Source organism: Protomyctophum bolini (genome assembly GCF_963924005.1).
Source record: "Protomyctophum bolini genome assembly, chromosome: 19".
NCBI lineage: Eukaryota > Metazoa > Chordata > Actinopteri > Myctophiformes > Myctophidae > Protomyctophum > Protomyctophum bolini.
Window position 1 is genome coordinate 13,651,739 of NC_137880.1, and position 18,995 is coordinate 13,670,733.

General features: G+C 43.1%; 1 protein-coding gene across 1 annotated transcript; it reads right to left on the bottom strand.

Moving 5' to 3' along the window:
* On the bottom strand, positions 1–17,963 carry ints7 (integrator complex subunit 7). The gene is made up of 20 exons (XM_080790721.1): positions 17,773–17,963; positions 17,391–17,520; positions 16,683–16,829; positions 16,243–16,380; positions 15,991–16,037; positions 15,337–15,536; positions 14,875–14,997; positions 14,193–14,310; positions 13,570–13,704; positions 12,898–12,995; positions 11,552–11,791; positions 10,595–10,732; positions 9,589–9,795; positions 8,529–8,723; positions 5,218–5,321; positions 3,945–4,013; positions 2,895–3,030; positions 2,127–2,225; positions 1,238–1,423; positions 1–926 (listed from the first exon to the last, which is right to left on the bottom strand). The coding sequence occupies exons 1-20, from the start codon at positions 17,864–17,866 to the stop codon at positions 597–599; spliced, it is 2,934 nt and encodes a 977-aa protein (XP_080646847.1). The 5' UTR covers positions 17,867–17,963; the 3' UTR covers positions 1–596.
* Between the last annotated feature and the right edge of the window lie 1,032 nt (positions 17,964–18,995).

Consider the following 18,995-nt stretch of genomic DNA (forward strand, 5'->3'; position numbering starts at 1 on the left):
TTCTTATGGCAGGGGAGCCTGGGATCGAACTGGGAACCGTCGCTTTCTCAAGTGGACGCTTTACCTGCTGAGCCACAATGACGTCCCCGTCAAAAACGTTGAGGGGGGTTCTAAGTGGCAACATTAGTTAACATAGCATCAAAATCAGTTAAACCACTTTAACTCTATATACATCGGATATAAAAAGAAAAGAAAATCTTGACAAATTTCAGACAAACGTGGAATATAAGGAGAGTCCCTGACACAAAATGTTTTCAGATTGGGTGTCCACGGCCAAATGTACTTTAAATTTACATTAAAACCGGGAAAGCATACGGTTATGGTATGTGTAATTTAAATTTGAGATATTAGCGTTGGCTATTCAAAAACAGATCTACTAGGTAATAGCTTGTACTGCCATTTTTGAACTTTTCTTTTTAATCTTGAGAAAGTGTTTTTTTAACACAAATCTTCTCTTCTGAGGGTCCTTGCCAGAAAACATTTTCAGATGAGGGGGTCCACGGCATATTTTGTAGAATTGGCCTCAGGTCTTAATAATGGCTGTAATTTTGTGGGATCGTTCCTCGACATGAAAACGTTTTGAGAAGCCACCGCTTTTAGAAGCGTGCGTAGGGGCTGCGCTGCTGGGGAGCAGGCTGGGCCTGTTGCTGCTGTTGCTGCTGTTGCTGCTGCTGCTGCTGCTGCTGCTGCTGCTGCTGCTGCTGGTGCCGCAGCTGCTGGGAGTAGGGGTCCTCCAGGGACTTGACCGACACGGTGGTCCTGGGCCCGGTCTTCCACTCCACGCCGCTCTCGTCCACCACAGACGCCTCCACGGTGACGGCGTGCGTGCCCAGTACGGAGAAGTTGAGCAGGAATTGGGTGCTGAAGTAGTCGTTGTGGGGTTCCACCCGCTGCTCCATCTCATTGGTCTTGGTGTCCAGTGGAATCTGGAATGCAGGGGTGGTGGTGGGGGGGGAGGTTGTTGTGAGCTTGCAGAACGGCTATTTTCATTACTTCTTAAACAGATTTGTTTTCTAATTTATGGGAATTCTTAGATTTTTCTTGGATTTCCTCACAAGATTGCTGAAAAAAATTAGCCCTGAATCTTTGTTTTTAATTCATGAAAATCTTTTTGGGGATTTCTTTCTTTCTTTTAATAATTAAAAACAAAATGTAGGAAACAAAAAAATAGAATGGACTCATAAAAATGTGTCCCTGACCCACAAATGGGTCCCGGTGTGTAGTGTGTGTAGTGTACCTTGAAGTCGGGCTGGGTCTTGCTCTGCAGAGTGGACGTGGCGTTCAGACACACCGACTGGATCTTCCTGAAGAGTCCCGGGGTGGATCCATGCTGCACCACCCCCTCCACCTTCAGGGTCAACTGCTGACTGCTCTGCACGGGGATGGGCTCGCTGGGGGTCCGCGGGGACGGGGACAGGGCCAGCTAAAAGCAAAAACAATACTGAGTCACCCAAGTCTGACATCACTGCCACGTTTTTTTGTAAACACAGTTCTTATATGACGCAATCTAAGACGTTAGGACTTTGTTACTCTATACTGCAACCTTTAGCATTTGTGCTTTACTTTGATGGTGACAGCGATAGAGAGAGACAGGAATGGCAGACAGAGTAGAGACCAAACAATCGGGCCGGAAATCATACCCAGGACACACTGAGGAAGGCGTTTGTTTGTGGTAAGCACGCCAAGCATTCAACTATTGGGTCTACCCCCGGTGGTAAACTTTTATTTTATTTTAACTTCATCCCGAACCATTGATACAAGTTCTGCACGCACGTGGTGCACCTGTGGCCCCTGGCGTGGCCCCTGGAATAACTAACTACTGCCACGGCAGGCCCCTGACCAGTGTTGGTGCCAAGTTTGGTGAGGATCAGATCAATGTAGTGCCTCGCAAGTATGCATGTTAAGTTTGTGACGTCCACCACCCTCCTAGGCAATTTTAATATAGAGGGTATGTATGCACATGCATGAAGAGAGTGGCAAAGTGAGTTTAACGCCGTTTAATGCAATCGGATAGGACGTTTGGATGTATAGACTGTCAAGGCCAGAAAGTAGTAGTTCCCGCATAACCTCTGGGTATGATGTTGCCACGCGCATACCCTCTATAGATGGACTTTGAAATAAGTTACCTTAATGCTGGTTGACTGGAGCTTCTGGAAGAAATACCTCTGGAATGACAGTGGCACCTTGAGCAAGGCTATGACAGCATCACACAGGCAACCTGTATGCTGAATGATAAGCAAACACATCACACTGACAATTAGGTGTGCACTGGTTGAACAAACGTAGCGATTTTAATCAATTACAAAACAGAATTTATTACAATAAAATAATCGGTAATAATCGATTAATCGAGTAGTGTAGAGCTGTAGACTGTATGGACCGTCCAGTCAACCACTTTCATCCTGGCATTCCAGTATTTAGGCATGATCATTCATTAGAAGCATGAAATGTTTTTTCCTGATAAATTAATTTGGTTGATTTTCTTTTAAATCTATTAGAATTTGGTTTGTTTTCATGTCAATTTCTTGATTTTATTTATTTCAAAAATGATCCACAAAAACCCTGCCCTTCTTGATTATTCTATACATTTAAAAAAGTAGTCAATGGAATATACAGTAGTGTAAGAAGATAATGGACAGTGTGAGTGATAAATGATAAATTACACAAAACGCCTTTATCCAAGGTGCTTTGTTGTGCATTATGATGGCGGAGGATACCATGCAAGGCACCAACCTCATCCGGAGCAAGTCTTGCTTAGCCTAAGGTCACTTTGACACTAAAGGTCCTTGCACACTGAACTCGGATTTTTTGCTGTGTTTTTCCATCGGTTTTCCGAACAACGCGTCCAGTGTGCAACCACCTTAACTCTGGGGGAGCCCCATAGTGGTTCTTACCAGGTAGGAGACAGGAGGATGCTTCTTGCTCAGGCCCTCCACCTCCTCCAGAACGTGGTTGAACACAGACATCATGCGTCTCTCGTACTCGCTCTCCGTCTGCACTGAGCCCAGAGTGCCGCCCAACTCCTGAAAACTACATCACAGGGACAGAGGAGACCATCCGTTTTCAACCACGTCATCTATTTGTACATGACTCTGCATTTCTGATGTCTCACACACAGATCATCAGCATCTCCGGAGAACGTGAGCTAGGAATTGTCGAGGGTTGGCGCCAATATGCTGTCCTTGTCAATAAAGAGGCCATTCTCTTAAGGCGAGTAGGGCCACTGATTAAAGCAAATATTTGAACTAGAACTTTTAGATTGGCATCGGCGGCCAAATACATATAGTTTTGGGGGTCCTTGACATGAAAAGGTTTGAGCACCACTGACATAGGAACATATGTTTTTGTCATACTAGGTTTAGGTCCTACTGTATAGATGTAATGTTGGCAGGATCCAGTTCAGGGAGATTAACCTTCTCCCTGTGGAATCGAGGGTGATTCTGGCGAGATTGACCATGATTCAAAAGATTTTGATTATCATTACAAAACATGCAATAACTATAATACTTCAAATAATGCTCTATGTATACATTATGTGACAATAAACACCTTGGCTTGAACCCAGAACCTACACTGCCCTACAAAGCCAAAGTGCAGTAACAACGTTTTTGGACACACCAACTTATTTGTCTGTCCCAAAGGTGAAATTAGCCATCGGAATTTTGGGGGATACACAATTAAATCTCTTATAATGGCGATAACCCATTTGGCTGACCAATTGAAACGCTTTTAAACCCGTTCCGTTTATCCGTTAAATTGTTTGCGTAGTTACTGTACTTTGGCTTTGTAGGGCAAGTATAGGAGTGCCACAGAACCATTTGGACCCCCCAGAGACTGTAACTCTCAGGGGTACAGTACAAATGGGGGGTCCGGAGGCCAGATGCATATCAAACTGGGGGTCCATGAAATGAAAGAGAGAATGTGCTACGGTCACTCAATCTCACCTGGCTGACTGGGGGTCCAGGACAAGCGCTTCTATGACATGAGAGACAAGCAGGCAGCTCTGCTGTTGTCTGGACAGGTGGTTAAGTAGGAAGTGGTTCTCAAAATGGTGTCCCCCAAGGGGTCCAGGGGGTTCCCAGCAAAAGGAGTTAACATACCGTATGATAAATATCAGCCCGTTAAGACGCATGTAGCCTATATTGAACTGCCAGTGGAGAGAGTGGGGGGCTGGGCCTCATGGACATGACACAAGTGTCAACGTGAACTCATATTATCCTCCAAATAAGAAGAGATTGTTGACAAAATTATACACAATGTCCACATTGAAGTGGTTTGTTTGGATTTCTCAAAAGTGACGCAGCAGAGTAAACGGACAGAATGATTGGGTAAAAGGGAGAGGTTGTTGGTATTCCTCTTCACACTGCTTGATTCACTGTCTTGAGTTAACTGTAGTTATCTCCCTCCATGATCCGACAGACCTACACAGTAGGCCTGTATCATAACATGACGGCTTAGGTTATCTTAATTCTAACTGCTGTTGCGATATTATACCGGTAATCAATGATCATTGTTCGGTTCTTTTGAGTTTTGGTAGTAAAGTTTACTGTTAGAAGTAGTAGATTAAGCCCTCCGAACAGTCATAAACCAACGGGCTGTGTGCTCCTGATGACATATCAGAATGTAATGAGTGACGCTCTGAACATGTCCATAAACATTACTTGTTTTTAAATCAAAACTCAAAAGAACCGAACAATCATTAAGCAAGTTCATGCCTTATCTACAGTAGATAGATAATGTTGTTGGCTCTAGACTGCAGACAACACACCGTGACTAAGTTAATTCAGACCGTGCATGATCATAAAAACTTTAAATATGTACGTATTAGGCCTATGTTGCTTTAATAATAATAAATCGATGAGCGAGGTAGCCAGCCTCGTGGCAGGTGATCATTTTTAGTTATTAAATTATATATTATTTTATGTGATGCTACCAGATTTCAAAATTGTTTATGATCGTTCAAAATCTGGCAGTGTATTGCCACCCAAAAGACGCCCAAAAGCCGCAGGATGCATTTTAACACTGGACCTTGCAGATCACCTATTATCCAAAATTTGGAATACTGTAACAAAACAACTTGGCGTGCCTCGCACAAACAAATTTGGGGTTCCATGACCAGAACATTGTTAATAATAATAGCTTGAAATTATTTAGATCCTTTCATGAACCCAAGAACGCTTTACAGCACTGTTCTACAGTAGGTAAGCCAGAGGATACAGCTCTACGTTGCGGAGGGTGGCACAATCTGCGTCGAACGATGAGCGGTGCAGATCAGCGTAGCGAGTGGCCAGACTCCTGAACTCATCCATACACACTTTCATCTGGAGGAGCAAAAACAACATGCAGAGGAGAGAGCATTACGTACAGTACAACAGTGACAACAATATCATGTAGGCTGTAATCAATCTGTCATAGTCAATATCAATAATCATGTCTGTCATCTGCGGCCGAGCCTGCCTCACACGTGCTGGTCTTCTCAGCCACAGTAGAAGCTGCGTCAAGACCTAACTCCCAGGCACAAGATAACCATGGTCTTCCGATGGTTTTCCGAGACACGTTGACGCTTGTGTCATGTCCATGAGGCCCAGCCCCCCACTCTCTCCACTGGCAGTTCAATATAGGCTACATGCGTCCAGACAACAGCAGAGCTGCCTGCTTGTCTCTCATGTCATAGATGAGAGGTCCTGGTGAGAGGTGAGATATGGAACGCCCTACCTTTCACTTTAAAAAACGCTGAGTCTGTCAATATTTGTATGAGTTTGTTGAAAACGTTTTTATTTCTGAAACATTTTCCCGATGTTATTTGACCTTCTTGATTATGTTGTTCTTATTGCTTGTTGTACTCTATTGTTCCTTGCATCATTACACTGTCCTGTTATAATTTCATTGATTTGATTGTGTTCATTGTACAGCACTTTGTAACCTTGTTAAGAAAGGTGATTTATAAATAAAATTGACTTACTTACTTAGGACTGATAAATACAGGGGGGCCAGTGCTGTGCATTTAGGCTTTAAAAAAAAATTAAATCTTAAAATCAATTCTAAATTTAATGGATAGCCAGGAGTGCCACGCCTCTGGTGAACGTCAGAACCTGAGATATAGCCGTGTGCTGGTCATTCAGACCACGTGATGTACCTTATCAGGTATATCAGTTTAGTAATTTTGGGGCGTGTTGTCACCGTTGTGCAGAATAAAGTTGGATACATAACTACATAATAAGCACACGCTACTACAGAGGACAGAGTTGCTGAGCTCAAGATGCCACTGACTATGTAAGTGATTATTATTATTATTTAGATGGAGATAGATATTAACAACATTAAATTAAAACTGAATAGCATATACTTGAGATGAGAATCATGAGATGGGAGAATAATTGTACTTTTATTTGCCTTCTAATTCTATTACCCTAAAATGCCATTCACATTCCATTTGATGTAATCAAATAATAATAAAAAGCTGATCTACTAGCTCAGTGGTTCCAAAACCTTTCAGGTCGAGACCCAAAAAAAGAGATTAGACGTTTGCCCGGGACCCAAACTAGTGACTGTTTGGGAAGACGTTTGCCCGGGACCCAAACTAGTGACTGTTTGGGAAGACGTTTGCCCGGGACCCAAACTAGTGACTGTTTGGGAAGACGTTTGCCCGGGACCCAAACTAGTGACTGTTTGGGAAGACGTTTGCCCGGGACCCAAACTAGTGACTGTTTGGGAAGACGTTTGCCCGGGACCCAAACTAGTGACTGTTTGGGAAGACGTTTGCCCGGGACCCAAACTAGTGACTGTTTGGGAAGACGTTTGCCTGGGACCCAAACTAGTGACTGTTTGGGAAGACGTTTGCCCGGGACCCAAACTAGTGACTGTTTGGGAAGACGTTTGCCCGGGACCCAAACTAGTGACTGTTTGGGAAGACGTTTGCCCGGGACCCAAACTAGTGACTGTTTGGGAAGACGTTTGCCCGGGACCCAAACTAGTGACTGTTTGGGAAGACGTTTGCCCGGGACCCAAACTAGTGACTGTTTGGGAAGACGTTTGCCCGGGACCCAAACTAGTGACTGTTTGGGAAGACGTTTGCCCGGGACCCAAACTAGTGACTGTTTGGGAAGACGTTTGCCCGGGACCCAAACTAGTGACTGTTTGGGAAACTGTGTACTAGCTGATCTACTAGCTCACAGCGTGCCAAAATGCGACGCACGACACAAATATAAAATATTTTTAAGTGGTTAATCAATTTGTTATTATAAAAAGTAAAACATCATTTGATTAATCAAAAAAAGTAATATTTGATAAACATAGTTGCAGTTCTTGATCAAAGCTTTACTAGATATGGATTAAACAATTAAAAAGAATTCAATATGAATTACAATAATGGCTCAAAGTCAAACATACTTTTAAAAGGAGTGGAACATACTTTTAATACATGCAATATTATTCTTTAAAGGGGTTGATCTTCTCTTTCCATTTTACAGGGAGAGTGTGAGAGCAAGGTTTACTACGACAGACGTTGAGATTGAACTGTCAGGTTTCCAACTCTCTACTGGTTGTTTGATCACAATGGCAGCCTCAGCAACTGTGATAATAGGGGCAGGAGTTGTCTACAAATGTAAGCATTTCAAATGATCTGAAACCTTGATCTGTACCTTTCAATGACTCAACTTGTGTGATGGCATGCTCTTCTGGTTTTATCATTGCCATGGACGCAACTAAAGGCTTGTATTTGTTTATTTCAGTGCTAACAAAGACCTAAAGAAGGAAGAACTGCTTCAGTGAATGCTGCTCTGACCATGGATGAGGTTGACATCTTCACATAACATCACTAATGGTGCATTTATATAGCGCCTTTATCCAAGGCGCTTTACAGAGATTGTGCATTACATTCACCCATTCCCACACACGTTCACACACCGATGCCGGAGGAAACCATGCAAGGCACCAACCTGCTCATCGGGAGCAATTAGGGGTTCAGAGTCTTGCTCAAGGACACTTCGACACCAACTCTGGGGGAGCCCGGGTTTGAACTGGGAACCTTGCGGTTTCTATCCGTTCACTCTACCCCTGAGCTAATCATATTCAGCTCCAGGAAATGACAATTTATGAACATAAATTCTAATAAAACGTTTGCTGAAATATGTTGTTGCATATTTTATGAATTACACACACACACACACACACACACACACACACACACACACACACAATAAAAGGAAAGTAATTAAAGTGGCTAGAAGTGACTTACAAGGAGGATAGGAAAACCCTAAGCAATCATTCGAAATCAACACACCTGGTCCTCTCAGTAAACTGTGTAGAATTCAATTACCAGGTTTACATTATTGAGCCTGAGGGGACGTTGGGGTGAACATGTTGCGCTGTCAGGGAGCTGTCTGTCTCGTGTTTGAAATGTTAGTCATATTTTAATATCTGAAATGTTTTACCTTCAGTGTAGTTAGTTGACTAAATTGAATTTTGGCGGGTCTTGGTTCTTACTCTTAGGCACCGATTATGTTATCCATGGACTAGCGGATTCTCACCTGCATGGAGATGCGTCCGCATCGCTGCAGCTCGTTGCCGGAGGTGAGCGCCACGGTGGTGGCGATGGCGGGAGGCGGGCTGGTCTTCAGGCTGTTGCACGTGCACAGCAGCTGCGACAGGGCCTGCAGCGTGTCGATGCGCAGCTTCACAAAGTCACACTGGAACGCCAGCGGGCTCAGAGGGGTGCTGGCAGCCTGCACGGGAGCAGAGGGGTGGGTAGTAGGCAGAATGTAACTAAGCCATTCTGACCTGAGATCAGATTCTAAAAATGTCTTCTACATCCTGACAGTTTTCTGAAAAAGCTATGTTTCTATGTCGATTTTTCAAAAATAGCAGACCTACAAGCTCGTAGCTGCGCGCTATGAGCTTGTAGATCTGCTATTTTTCAATAGCTTAAAGCATAACATAATGCTAACGCCAAAAGGGGTTCCCGCCCAAAATGGGCTAAGCAAATGTACAATTTTGAGATCATTTTACTTGACTTGAGTATGTCCATTTTTCAATGCTTTATATTACTCCACTACTGGCCTTCGTCTCCTTGAGGTTGGACTACTGCAAGTAACGCACTTCTCATTGGGATCCCTCACAAGAGCCTTGAAAATATCCAGTATGTCCAGAACAGCACTACTAGGGTCCTGATGAGAGGGCGCAAACACCAACACATCACACATCCTCCGTTCACTCCACTGGCTTCCTGTCTCTTCCCAGACCGAGTACAAGATATCCCTGCTAACTCCCTACCTCAATAGTCTCCCTACAACCCTCGACTGGCAACCTCCGCCCTTCAAGCACTAACCGTCTCAAACCCCTCAAGAGTCAAGACCAACCTACACACCATGGGCGATTAAAATCCAGTATTATTTGTACTACTTCTCAGAGGCAAATATTGTACTTTTTAATCCACTGCAATTGTTGTGAAATCTTTAGCTACAGTCTTAAGTTTTATAATAATATAAATTGTAGATTTTGATTATTATTAAGGCGACCACCGTTTCGGTGGTCACCTACCTCCTCATCACCTAATACTGGAGTATGAAAAGGTCTTTAGTCTTTACTGACTGTGAGCGAGGCGATGCCCTTCTGGTAGGAGCGCAGGGCCTCGGCGATGGCGGTCATGGCGTCGCTGTAGTCTCCGTCCTCCACGCGGCTCAGGCAGTGCTCAGCCTGGGAGAACTCCTTGAGGCTGTTGAGCCAGAAGTAGAAGTGCTCCGAAGCCACTCGGGTGCGCAGGCTCTGGTACAGCTCGCTGGAGAACTCGTGGCAACCCTGCAACATCCATGACGTTAATGCTGCCTATATCATATTTTAAAAGAAAAAGTTTCATCAAGTCAAATGTCTCCAGCTTCAAGTACATGGACTCCATGTACTTGAAGCTGGAGACATTTGACTTGATGAATTGTTTTTTTCATGGATGTTTGGTTGACATTTTTATGTCCAATATATTTGTATTTAACTTTAACATAGGTATAACAAAATGCATTTGAAATGAAATACAAACTCTTACTTTTCAGGTTTCCAAACAAATAGCAAAAAAAATAATTCAGGATTCCAAAAAGAATTAAATAGCAAAAATAGCTTACAACTTTTGTGTGACATAGAATGACGAAGTAGGGCATTAATTACAAAAACTGTTCAAATACAAAGATAAGAGGTTTCTGCCCGAACAGTATATGCAATGTGCCTGTGACCCTCTGGAGCAAGTATGGAAAAATAGTGGCCGAAACAAAATGCTTTTGTGATGTTCTTTTTACCCTTTTTTCTCCCCAATTTAGTCCTTATGCCAATTGATTCCTCCCACACACATTTGTGTGTTGCTGGTAGATCGGCTATTTTCAAATAGCCAATGTACAGTATACAGATGTGCTCATGTGGCCTTTTGATTGAGTGACTGAATAGTTTATTAGACAGAATGTATAAACAGCAACAGAGTCAAACACAAGGGGGAAAAAAAGGTCCTTGCGGTCTTCTTCTCATTTAGGAAACTATAGTCGCTTCTTTTGGGCTCATTTTACCAGACCTGGTTGCTTATTTCAGTTGGGTGTGTTTTGGGGTGTTATATAATCACCATGCGAGAGGCTTGGCGTGCGATGCGGTACACTGTCCAGCCGTTGGCCACGCTCTCCAGCTGCTGTTTGATGATCAGCTTCACTTCGGCCGACAGAGACGACTGGCTCGCCACGAAGATCACCGTGGCCAAGGAGACCTGCAGCCGACAGGAGAGAACAATGAAGACATGCTGATCGTAGTCAATTTGGATTTGTACTTACCCTACAGAGTCAAACAACCAAGAAAAAAACCCTAAACCTGGCTAAAACCAAGCCTCTTAAAACTCAAACTACCTACGGTACATCTACCAAAGCGCCTCAAGCCTGAAGCGGCTGGTCCGGTGCGTCACAGGAACAAGGACAACGGATGCAGGAGGAGGAGAGGACACTGGCGCAGCACAGACATTTCCAGCCTTTTTTATTAGGTGCTAGTACAAAACATAATATGTGCTGGCAGAGTGGGGTTACTACCATGTAACATGGCTGTTGTTCATTGGCTCATTGAAAGCCCAGCCCATACCTACCGTATATTTGAACACTGCCCAAATGCTGCCATTCATGACTCTGATGAAGACCGTAAGGTCTCTTTTTTTTACTAGCACCTAATTAAAAGGCTTGAAATGTCCGTGCTGCTCCAGTGTCTTCTCCTCCTCCTAAACTAAACGGACATTGAAAACATAATAATAAAATAAATACACATGACATTGCAGCCAAACTTGTATTTAAAAGACATTTGTTTTACAAATTATCACTGTCCAGCAGGAACCAGTTAACTTTAAATAATATTGAAGCAATGAAAATAAAAGCCAAAAGTATCTAACACCACTGGATCCCCAAACTAAACCGGCTAACTCCAAGTAACCCCACAAAGCACTCCTTGTTCCGTAACATGGGTTTCCCTGTCTCTCTCCAGCTCTTTAGTAACATAAAACACATTTTCATGTAACAAGACTGGCGTATTATTGAGCCTCTCTCACCAGGAGTTCCTGCTGCTTGTCGGTGGACGAGTGGCTGGCCACCCGGTAGAGTTCCACCAGATCTCCCAGCATGCCGTCTCCCAGCACGGGCAGGTGGCTGGCGATGGCCGACAGGGCGTGGCACATGAGGACACGGGCCGAGTCGCAGGCCGAGTGCAGCTGGCACAGCAGGAAGTCCACGGCCGCCTGGCTGAGGTGCGGGCGACTCTTCAGCAGCAGGACCAGGGAGGTGAGCGTCGTCTGACAGGAAAGGTTGAGAAGTGAAGCTTATCGTTTATTTATGCCGTTAGCATGACTGAAGTAAAATGTGACAGAAGTAGCATGTGCTTCTGAAAGCTTCATGGGCAAAGATAATCAACTTAAAAATCTCAATAAATGGGTCAAAATGACCTCTCGGTCATGTGCTTTGTTTTGATGTAATCGAGTGGATGTACAGGTAAACAACAGTACATCTTGTACAGGTTTTCCCAATGATGCTACTTAAAGCTCTGTTAAAGTGTGACGTGTAGCTTGTAGATCTGCTATTTTCAGTGTGGGACGTATTATCAAGTATGTAAGTATGAGTATTACCTCATATGTCCAAAATTGTTACTTTTCAGGATTCAAATAAAAAATCACACACGTGTGAACTGAGTGGTGCAATTCCCCCCCCCCCCCCTCTCTCTCTCCCCCCCCCCCCCCTCTCTCTCTCTCTCTCTCTCATTACACAGCACTACCCCTCCCTCTGTTTCTGCCGCCCCCTACTGGTATAAATCAGTAACATACTCAGGCTCATGTGCACAGGTACACACACAGGTAGGTAGGTACATGGACATTGCTGATTGTAGGAGTGGTTGCACCACTCAAAAAAGGCAAAAGTAGCAGATTGACAAGCTCTAAACACTTTTCGACCTTGCAGATTTACTACTTTTGTGTGATGCTGTAGTATGATCAAGAAGGACGTAAATTTGATAGACTGCAGAAGAAAAAATTACAAAATTATTGGTTTTTAGACCGTAAATTAAGCCTATTCAACGCTCATGATGATGATTTAAAATACTAGCAATACTAGCGATTGAAAACACAGCGTGTTTATGAAAAGGTTTACTAAGGTAATAAAATCAAGTATGAAGTTCTCCCAAAACCTCATTGATACACATTGAGATTATTATGTATTGCAAACGGTAGAAGGTGAAATAGTGACTTCTGCTGGGCCATTAATGGGAAGTGGGAACAGCAGGCTGAACGAGAACCAAGAAATGGGCTTCATTTCCAGCGAACAGGGTTTCAAAATAAAAACACAAAACGTTAAAATAGGGAGATAAGAGGTTTCTGCCTGCCAGCAACGACATGTAAACAGTCCTCACCTTGAGCGTGGCGTGTGCACTGGCACTGTGGTCCTGACTGCAGAGCACCATCAGACACTGCACTGCCAGCAGGCTCTCCTGTTCCAACTGCACGATGTCTGGAGACAAAAATTTACTTTCACACACTGTAGAATAAAAGCTTTAAGAGCAGGTGTGTAGGCACATCTACTGTATAATAAGATATACACCCCCAGTCCCCCACACTGCCCAACTGCACAGTACAGGAGTAGATTTATTTAAGAAGAAGCAATGTTTCGGTCACCGTGTTCGGTCTTCATGGTAATCAAATGAAATCGATCTACCAGCGCCAAACGCCATTCGATCGATGACAGATCTGCTATTTTTGCAATATTGTTTTTATATCTCATGTGACGGATAGCGGGGATAGCTGCTCAAATAGCTCTCAACGCGTCACCTGAGCTTGTAGAGCTCCTATTTTTCCAGGACTCTTTAAAATGGTAAAAACGTTTACTGAGTTTGTTCCCCCGAGTTTTCTTTTTTACGGTGTGTGCTCGATGTGACATGTGAACTTGTAGATCTGCAATTTCTCTTTTAAACATTTTGAAGCCCTTTCCAAATTCTTGAACTTCAAATTTTTGTAATGACATGCCCAATATAAGGCTGCCAGGTTTAAAGTGGTTACACAGTGTGTGCTGTATGTATGTAGCCAACCTTTGTCTTGACAGGAAATGGTGATGTTGGTGAGAAGGAGGACGCCGTGCGCTGCCACCGCCAGGTTGCTATGGTAACAGCATTCCTGCGCCAGCTTCACCAGGTCGGTCTGCCGAGGAGGAACCGAAGTGCTGCCTGAGGAAGAGGAGGAGAAGAAGAAGCTGAAGAAGACGAAGAAGAAAAGAAGAAGAATGTGCCCGTGTTCTGCTTGTGGTTCTGCCATTTCTGAATTTTAATCCTGAAAAGTATGTATTTTCCACCCCGACAGAGACGATATAAAAACAAGTATGTTTCATTTTTGCAACCGCACTCTCTACCTACCAAGGTTAGGTTATATTATTATAATTAAAGACATACCGTGTGACAATTTAAATTAAACAAAAATTGGTTTTGATATAAGACATTATCAAGTTATAGTTATATTTATTTTGTAGGTACCCTGCATACATTTCAGAGGTGTTAAAAAGGTTTTAAAAGTCCTTAAATTGTCACTTTAGAAATGTGCAGATATCCTTTATACACACTGTATGTTTGTTTACTGTTGAGTGAGAAAACTATGTTGAACATTAAGCTAATCATCCCCCCCAAAGTAATTTGGGGACCCCCGGTTTGCATCACAGTACCTGTAACAGGGCTGAAGTACTGCTTGATGGCGATGGCACCAGAGAGCTGGGAGAGGACAGCCAACATTCCCAGCTTCAAGCTGATGTATGGGCTGGTCAGAGCACACTCACACAGCGTCTGCAACACAAAGGTTCAAAACATCTCATTCATTACTAGGGTTGGCACAAGTCAGTGTTGATTTCGACGAAATTCACTGACGAAAACTAAATCAAATCTAAGCTATGACGACTAAAACTAAGACTAAATACAGTATATTGACAATTTTGTCAACAAATAAAAGCTAGACGAAAATGTAAAGGAGGGACTACTGGAGAAGAGATCCAGTAGAACTAAAAGACGAGTAATTGTATATTTGGTTGTGTGCAGGAGTCACTCTCCAAAAATAGCCGATCTACAAGCTCACATATCTGCAATTGTTGGCACACAGCTGAGTCTGACATTTCACCATCACACCAACACCATCCACCAGCCAAAATGTTGGCCAACTTCTCTCTCCTGATTGGATTAAATTGTTATCCAGACCTGAAAATGTATTATTTTCAGGTTCAGGTTTATTTTCTTTCAAAATAGAAGCCCCCTCTCCCCCCAGAAGGCATAAGGTACCTCACATTGTCACAAATAAAGATAAAGAAGAAGCGTTAATATTCCAAACACAACATTGTGTTGTTCTGTAAAGGCCACCTGAGTGTTTCCTCTGAGCCAGAGGTGAGGAGCCTTCTTGGCCAAGAGCTTCAGGTCCTGGACTGCCAGTCTCTTCACAGCTCTCCGGGGGTCGTCTTTCAGGTACTGAAGGAGAAGCTGCAACTGAAAGGGGACAAATCAAATATACTACAAGTTAAACAAAAAAACGAAATAAAAGTATCAATATTGCCATGTAGAAATACTCTTACAACTAAAAGTCCGGAACTCAAAATATGCTTGAGTAAAAGTACAAAAGTAGAAAGTATGCATTATGCAGAATGTCCAGTTTCATAAGTTTTCAAATGTATACAAATCTCTTCAAAATAGCAACTCTACAAGCTCACAATGCTTGTTTAAAAATCAACCATAGTCCCCCTGTGGTCCTCCCTACCCCCGTTTCAGCCAATCAGGAGCCGCGTCTGCCTGGCTCATCCTAGGGACCCGACCACCATGTCCCAGTACCTGCTTAGGGATGTCGATGAGAGAGGAGGCCGCCAGCTGGGTGAAGGTGTGCAGGGTGACGATGACCATGCGGGTGGACGGGTACGAGTTGACCAGCCGCTGGAGCAGCTCCCTGCTGCTGGACGCCAGGCTGGCATCGTGGTACATGTGCTGCATCACTGGGATTAGTTTCAGCTTCAGGTCCACGGGGGTGTCCAACCCTGGGGGTGGAGGAGATGGGGGGGGGGGGGGGGGGGGGGGATAAATAATAATAAATAAATAAAACCTAAAACTAAACTAAAATGAAAAATCCAAAACTATCATAACCTGGGGCTTATTGTGATGAATGAATGATCACCTGAACAACTCAAAACCAACACCTGCATGTCTGTCTCGACAGTAGAGCTACACCGCTTTTGGGGAGATTATACCATTAGACTGATGTTAGGTCCTTGATTTACCCATGATCCTAGATTACTATATCTATGCATTTGGTGTATTACCTTGTGTTTTGCCTTGCTAAATACCTAAATTGACATTTTTGACAACTCAGCAATCCATCTCCCGGGGGTCTCTAGTCTAGACTAGAGCATGAAAAGGCACCTCGTTCCCGGCCGCTCCGAGATTATTCTATCAAAGTAAACAATGTTAAGAATGTTTCCTTTTTGTATTTACCTTGAATCATCTCACTGATCTTGTTGCAAATGCCAGCTGCAAAGTCCCTAAAATCATTGAAAGAAAAACAACATAACAAAAGCCTCTTAAAATATCTGTTGCCAACAGCAATGATACAGAATTTAATTAAATGCAATAAATGGATTATTACTCCGTCACACTACGGTGTCGCATGCCGAAAAGAGCCGATATATAGGCCAACAGCGCGTTGCGGGTTGCCCCAGATGTTATATACACAGCTGTACACTTTACTTTGACTGTGCAGAGAAGCTGGCAGCAGCGAATATGGCCGCCTCCACTTCTACGTTGTCGTGAGAATCCAGACTTTGGCGAATGCTGTGGTGGGCGTTCTTCCTCTCTGGGATGATGGAGGCCAGACTGCCAAGCATCCTAAATCCGACCAACACCAAAGGACAAGAAAGATACAGAGATTCTGTAAAAGGATACTTATACACATACACTGCGCAGTTCACAGTACAGTAGCGTACACACACATGGATAACATTTAGAAGTTGGATGGAACCGTACATACAGCAGCACCTTCAAACACCTTAATCAAATTGTGACCAATGCACCGACCTGAATAACCTTGATGGCATGTAATTTCATGGGTTGCTTGTTTTCAGTAAGAGCGTTACATGTCTTTATTTTGTTGTGTTATAGGCTATGATGTTCACGTGACATCGACCTACCTCAGAGTGATGGCTCTGGCCACGGGGTCGTTGCTGTGGATGACAGAAAACACCCTTTTGACAAACTCATCAACGTTTAGGATCTTCTCCAAGTGCTTCTCGCTCTGCTGGGTCACCTTCAACACACACAGGCGCAGGAAGTTGTTCCTATAAAAACAAAACAAAATTTATCAGGAGGTCGCAACTTTATCTACAGCAGGGGTTCCAAAAGTTTGGGTCGGGACACTGACGGTGTGGTCGCGAAATTAATGAATGTTTATGCCTATATATTTATTATATCGGTTCAGATCGTGTATATGGTGTACTTTGCCCTGCTACTAAAAAGTAGGACAGGTGACTTGTTGTATTTATGCATAGGTACTTTAAGGTGTATTATTATGGATGTTGTATTTGCTGATTCAAAATGTAACATTGACGATTGAAGTGTAATTTTTATTTCTGCCTCTTGGCCAGTTCCCACTTGTAAAAGAGAGAGATTTTACTGGTTAAATAAAGGTTACATCAAAATAAAAATGGGTTCCTACTGATTGAATTGAATTCAATGTGTGTGGAAGGCACAGTGGCACACCCACACCTTTCCCACAAGGACATTTTCTTGCACCTACAGTATGGGGATTGGACTGACATGCGCAAAGAGGACAGTTTTTTTTCCTCTGTATTAAAGAGGTCAAACTTTAAGGCAAACATCATCAGTTTCCATTTCCATACCCGAGTCTGAAGATGTCTGCCAGCTTGAGGAAGGCTGAGTTGATGAGGATGGGGAAAGGATACTTGTGGAAGAGTTTGGGGAAGAGCACCACCGCCTCGCACTGCTCTCCCAGCTTCCCTGATCTCAACCCTGCAGTGGACAGTCATTCATTAATTCATTCACAATTCATTTACCAGTAGTATGTTGTGCCATAAACCTAATTATTAACATTGATGAATAATAATAACAAAGGGCAAACCCGGCAAAGGCTACGTACGTATGTACGTATAAAGTTCTAAATGGGACACGGCAAATCACAGAACAATTTGTACATACTCGGGGTTTTAAGCTTGTCTCAGATGCTCCACACACACACACACACACACACACACACACACACACCTTTGTCCAGCTCCATAAGAGCAGAGTTTGCGTCCAGTTCTTGTTCTCCATAACCAGCCTCTGACAGGAAGGATCGTGCTGTTGAAAGCGACATCACTGTGTATATGCGTTTGTTTGGTTTTACGCCACAAACAGCTTATTGAATATTAGTTAACATCTAATCTGCACTGCAGTGTGTATGGAAGCGGCTACTTGTGTGTGTACTGTGTAACTCATTGACGTTTCCGTTTACCACGACAAAACTAAAAGAATGCTTCCTTCCGATTTTTCAAAATATTGGTAGTGTCTGTGTGAGTGTGTGTAACTATTAAACCTGTTATATATCATAATAACTATTTTATGATGACAACTATGATAAAATACACAATTTTAATTTCACCGAAGAGCTTTTAGTAGACAGGCGTGTAGTCCACCGCTACACCGGACGTACTATGTGCGAAGAACGGTAGTTAACTTTACAGAACTACAAAGGAAACGGAAGTCGCGTAAAGAAAATAGCAGATCGATCTACAAGCTCACAGCTGTCGTGAGCTTGTACATCTGTTATTTTCGACGTGCGACACCGTCGTGCTACGGAACATACATTTACGCTAACTTAAAAAAAACAATACAAAAAACATGTTTATTCACATTTCCCCCCATAAACACAAATTTCACACACGCGCGCGCGCGCACACACACACACACACACACGCACACACAAAAAAAAAAAAAAACGCTACCTTGGTAATTATTTAATATAGTTCAGTATTTTGGATATTCTGTTTAATACAGGTCTGTGCGATTAACCTAAACATAGACCCACAACGTTGCTGTAAGACTTTCACTAATCGATCACAAAATTACCCAAAGCATGTCATTTTAACATTTTTTCACTCAAGTGGCCATTTGGATTTGAAGATGTTGTGCCTTGTTATTTCATGTATGCAAGGTATACAATACAATACAACACATACATCATTGGTAGTGTAAAATAAAGAATCACTTTTGGTCAGACAATCGCTAGGTAAGACTAAGATATATGCCGATGCCGTTAAAGCCTCAACCTGTAGCATTACTGTCCTCACCAAAAAAGAACAGATCTAACAATGCATCAAAACCACCTAACTCAAGAGTGTACAAATAGCCTATAACCAAATGGACCCTTAACCCTGGCTTGTAGATATTTAACACTTATTGTTATCAAGACAATTACCCTACCTTTAAATGACTCTTCTGCAGAA

What these genes read in the sequence shown, in the direction of transcription:
- ints7 (XM_080790721.1), bottom strand. Translation starts at nt 17,866, where the DNA reads ATGTCGCTTTCAACAGCACGATCCTTCCTGTCAGAGGCTGGTTATGGA. An exon ending in ATCCTCCTGTCTCCTACCTG is followed by an intron (nt 2,226 to 2,894) that starts GTAAGAACCACT and finishes CTTATCATTCAG; the next exon opens with CATACAGGTTGCCTGTGTGA. An exon ending in AGACCCAGCCCGACTTCAAG is followed by an intron (nt 927 to 1,237) that starts GTACACTACACA and finishes CCTGCATTCCAG; the next exon opens with ATTCCACTGGACACCAAGAC.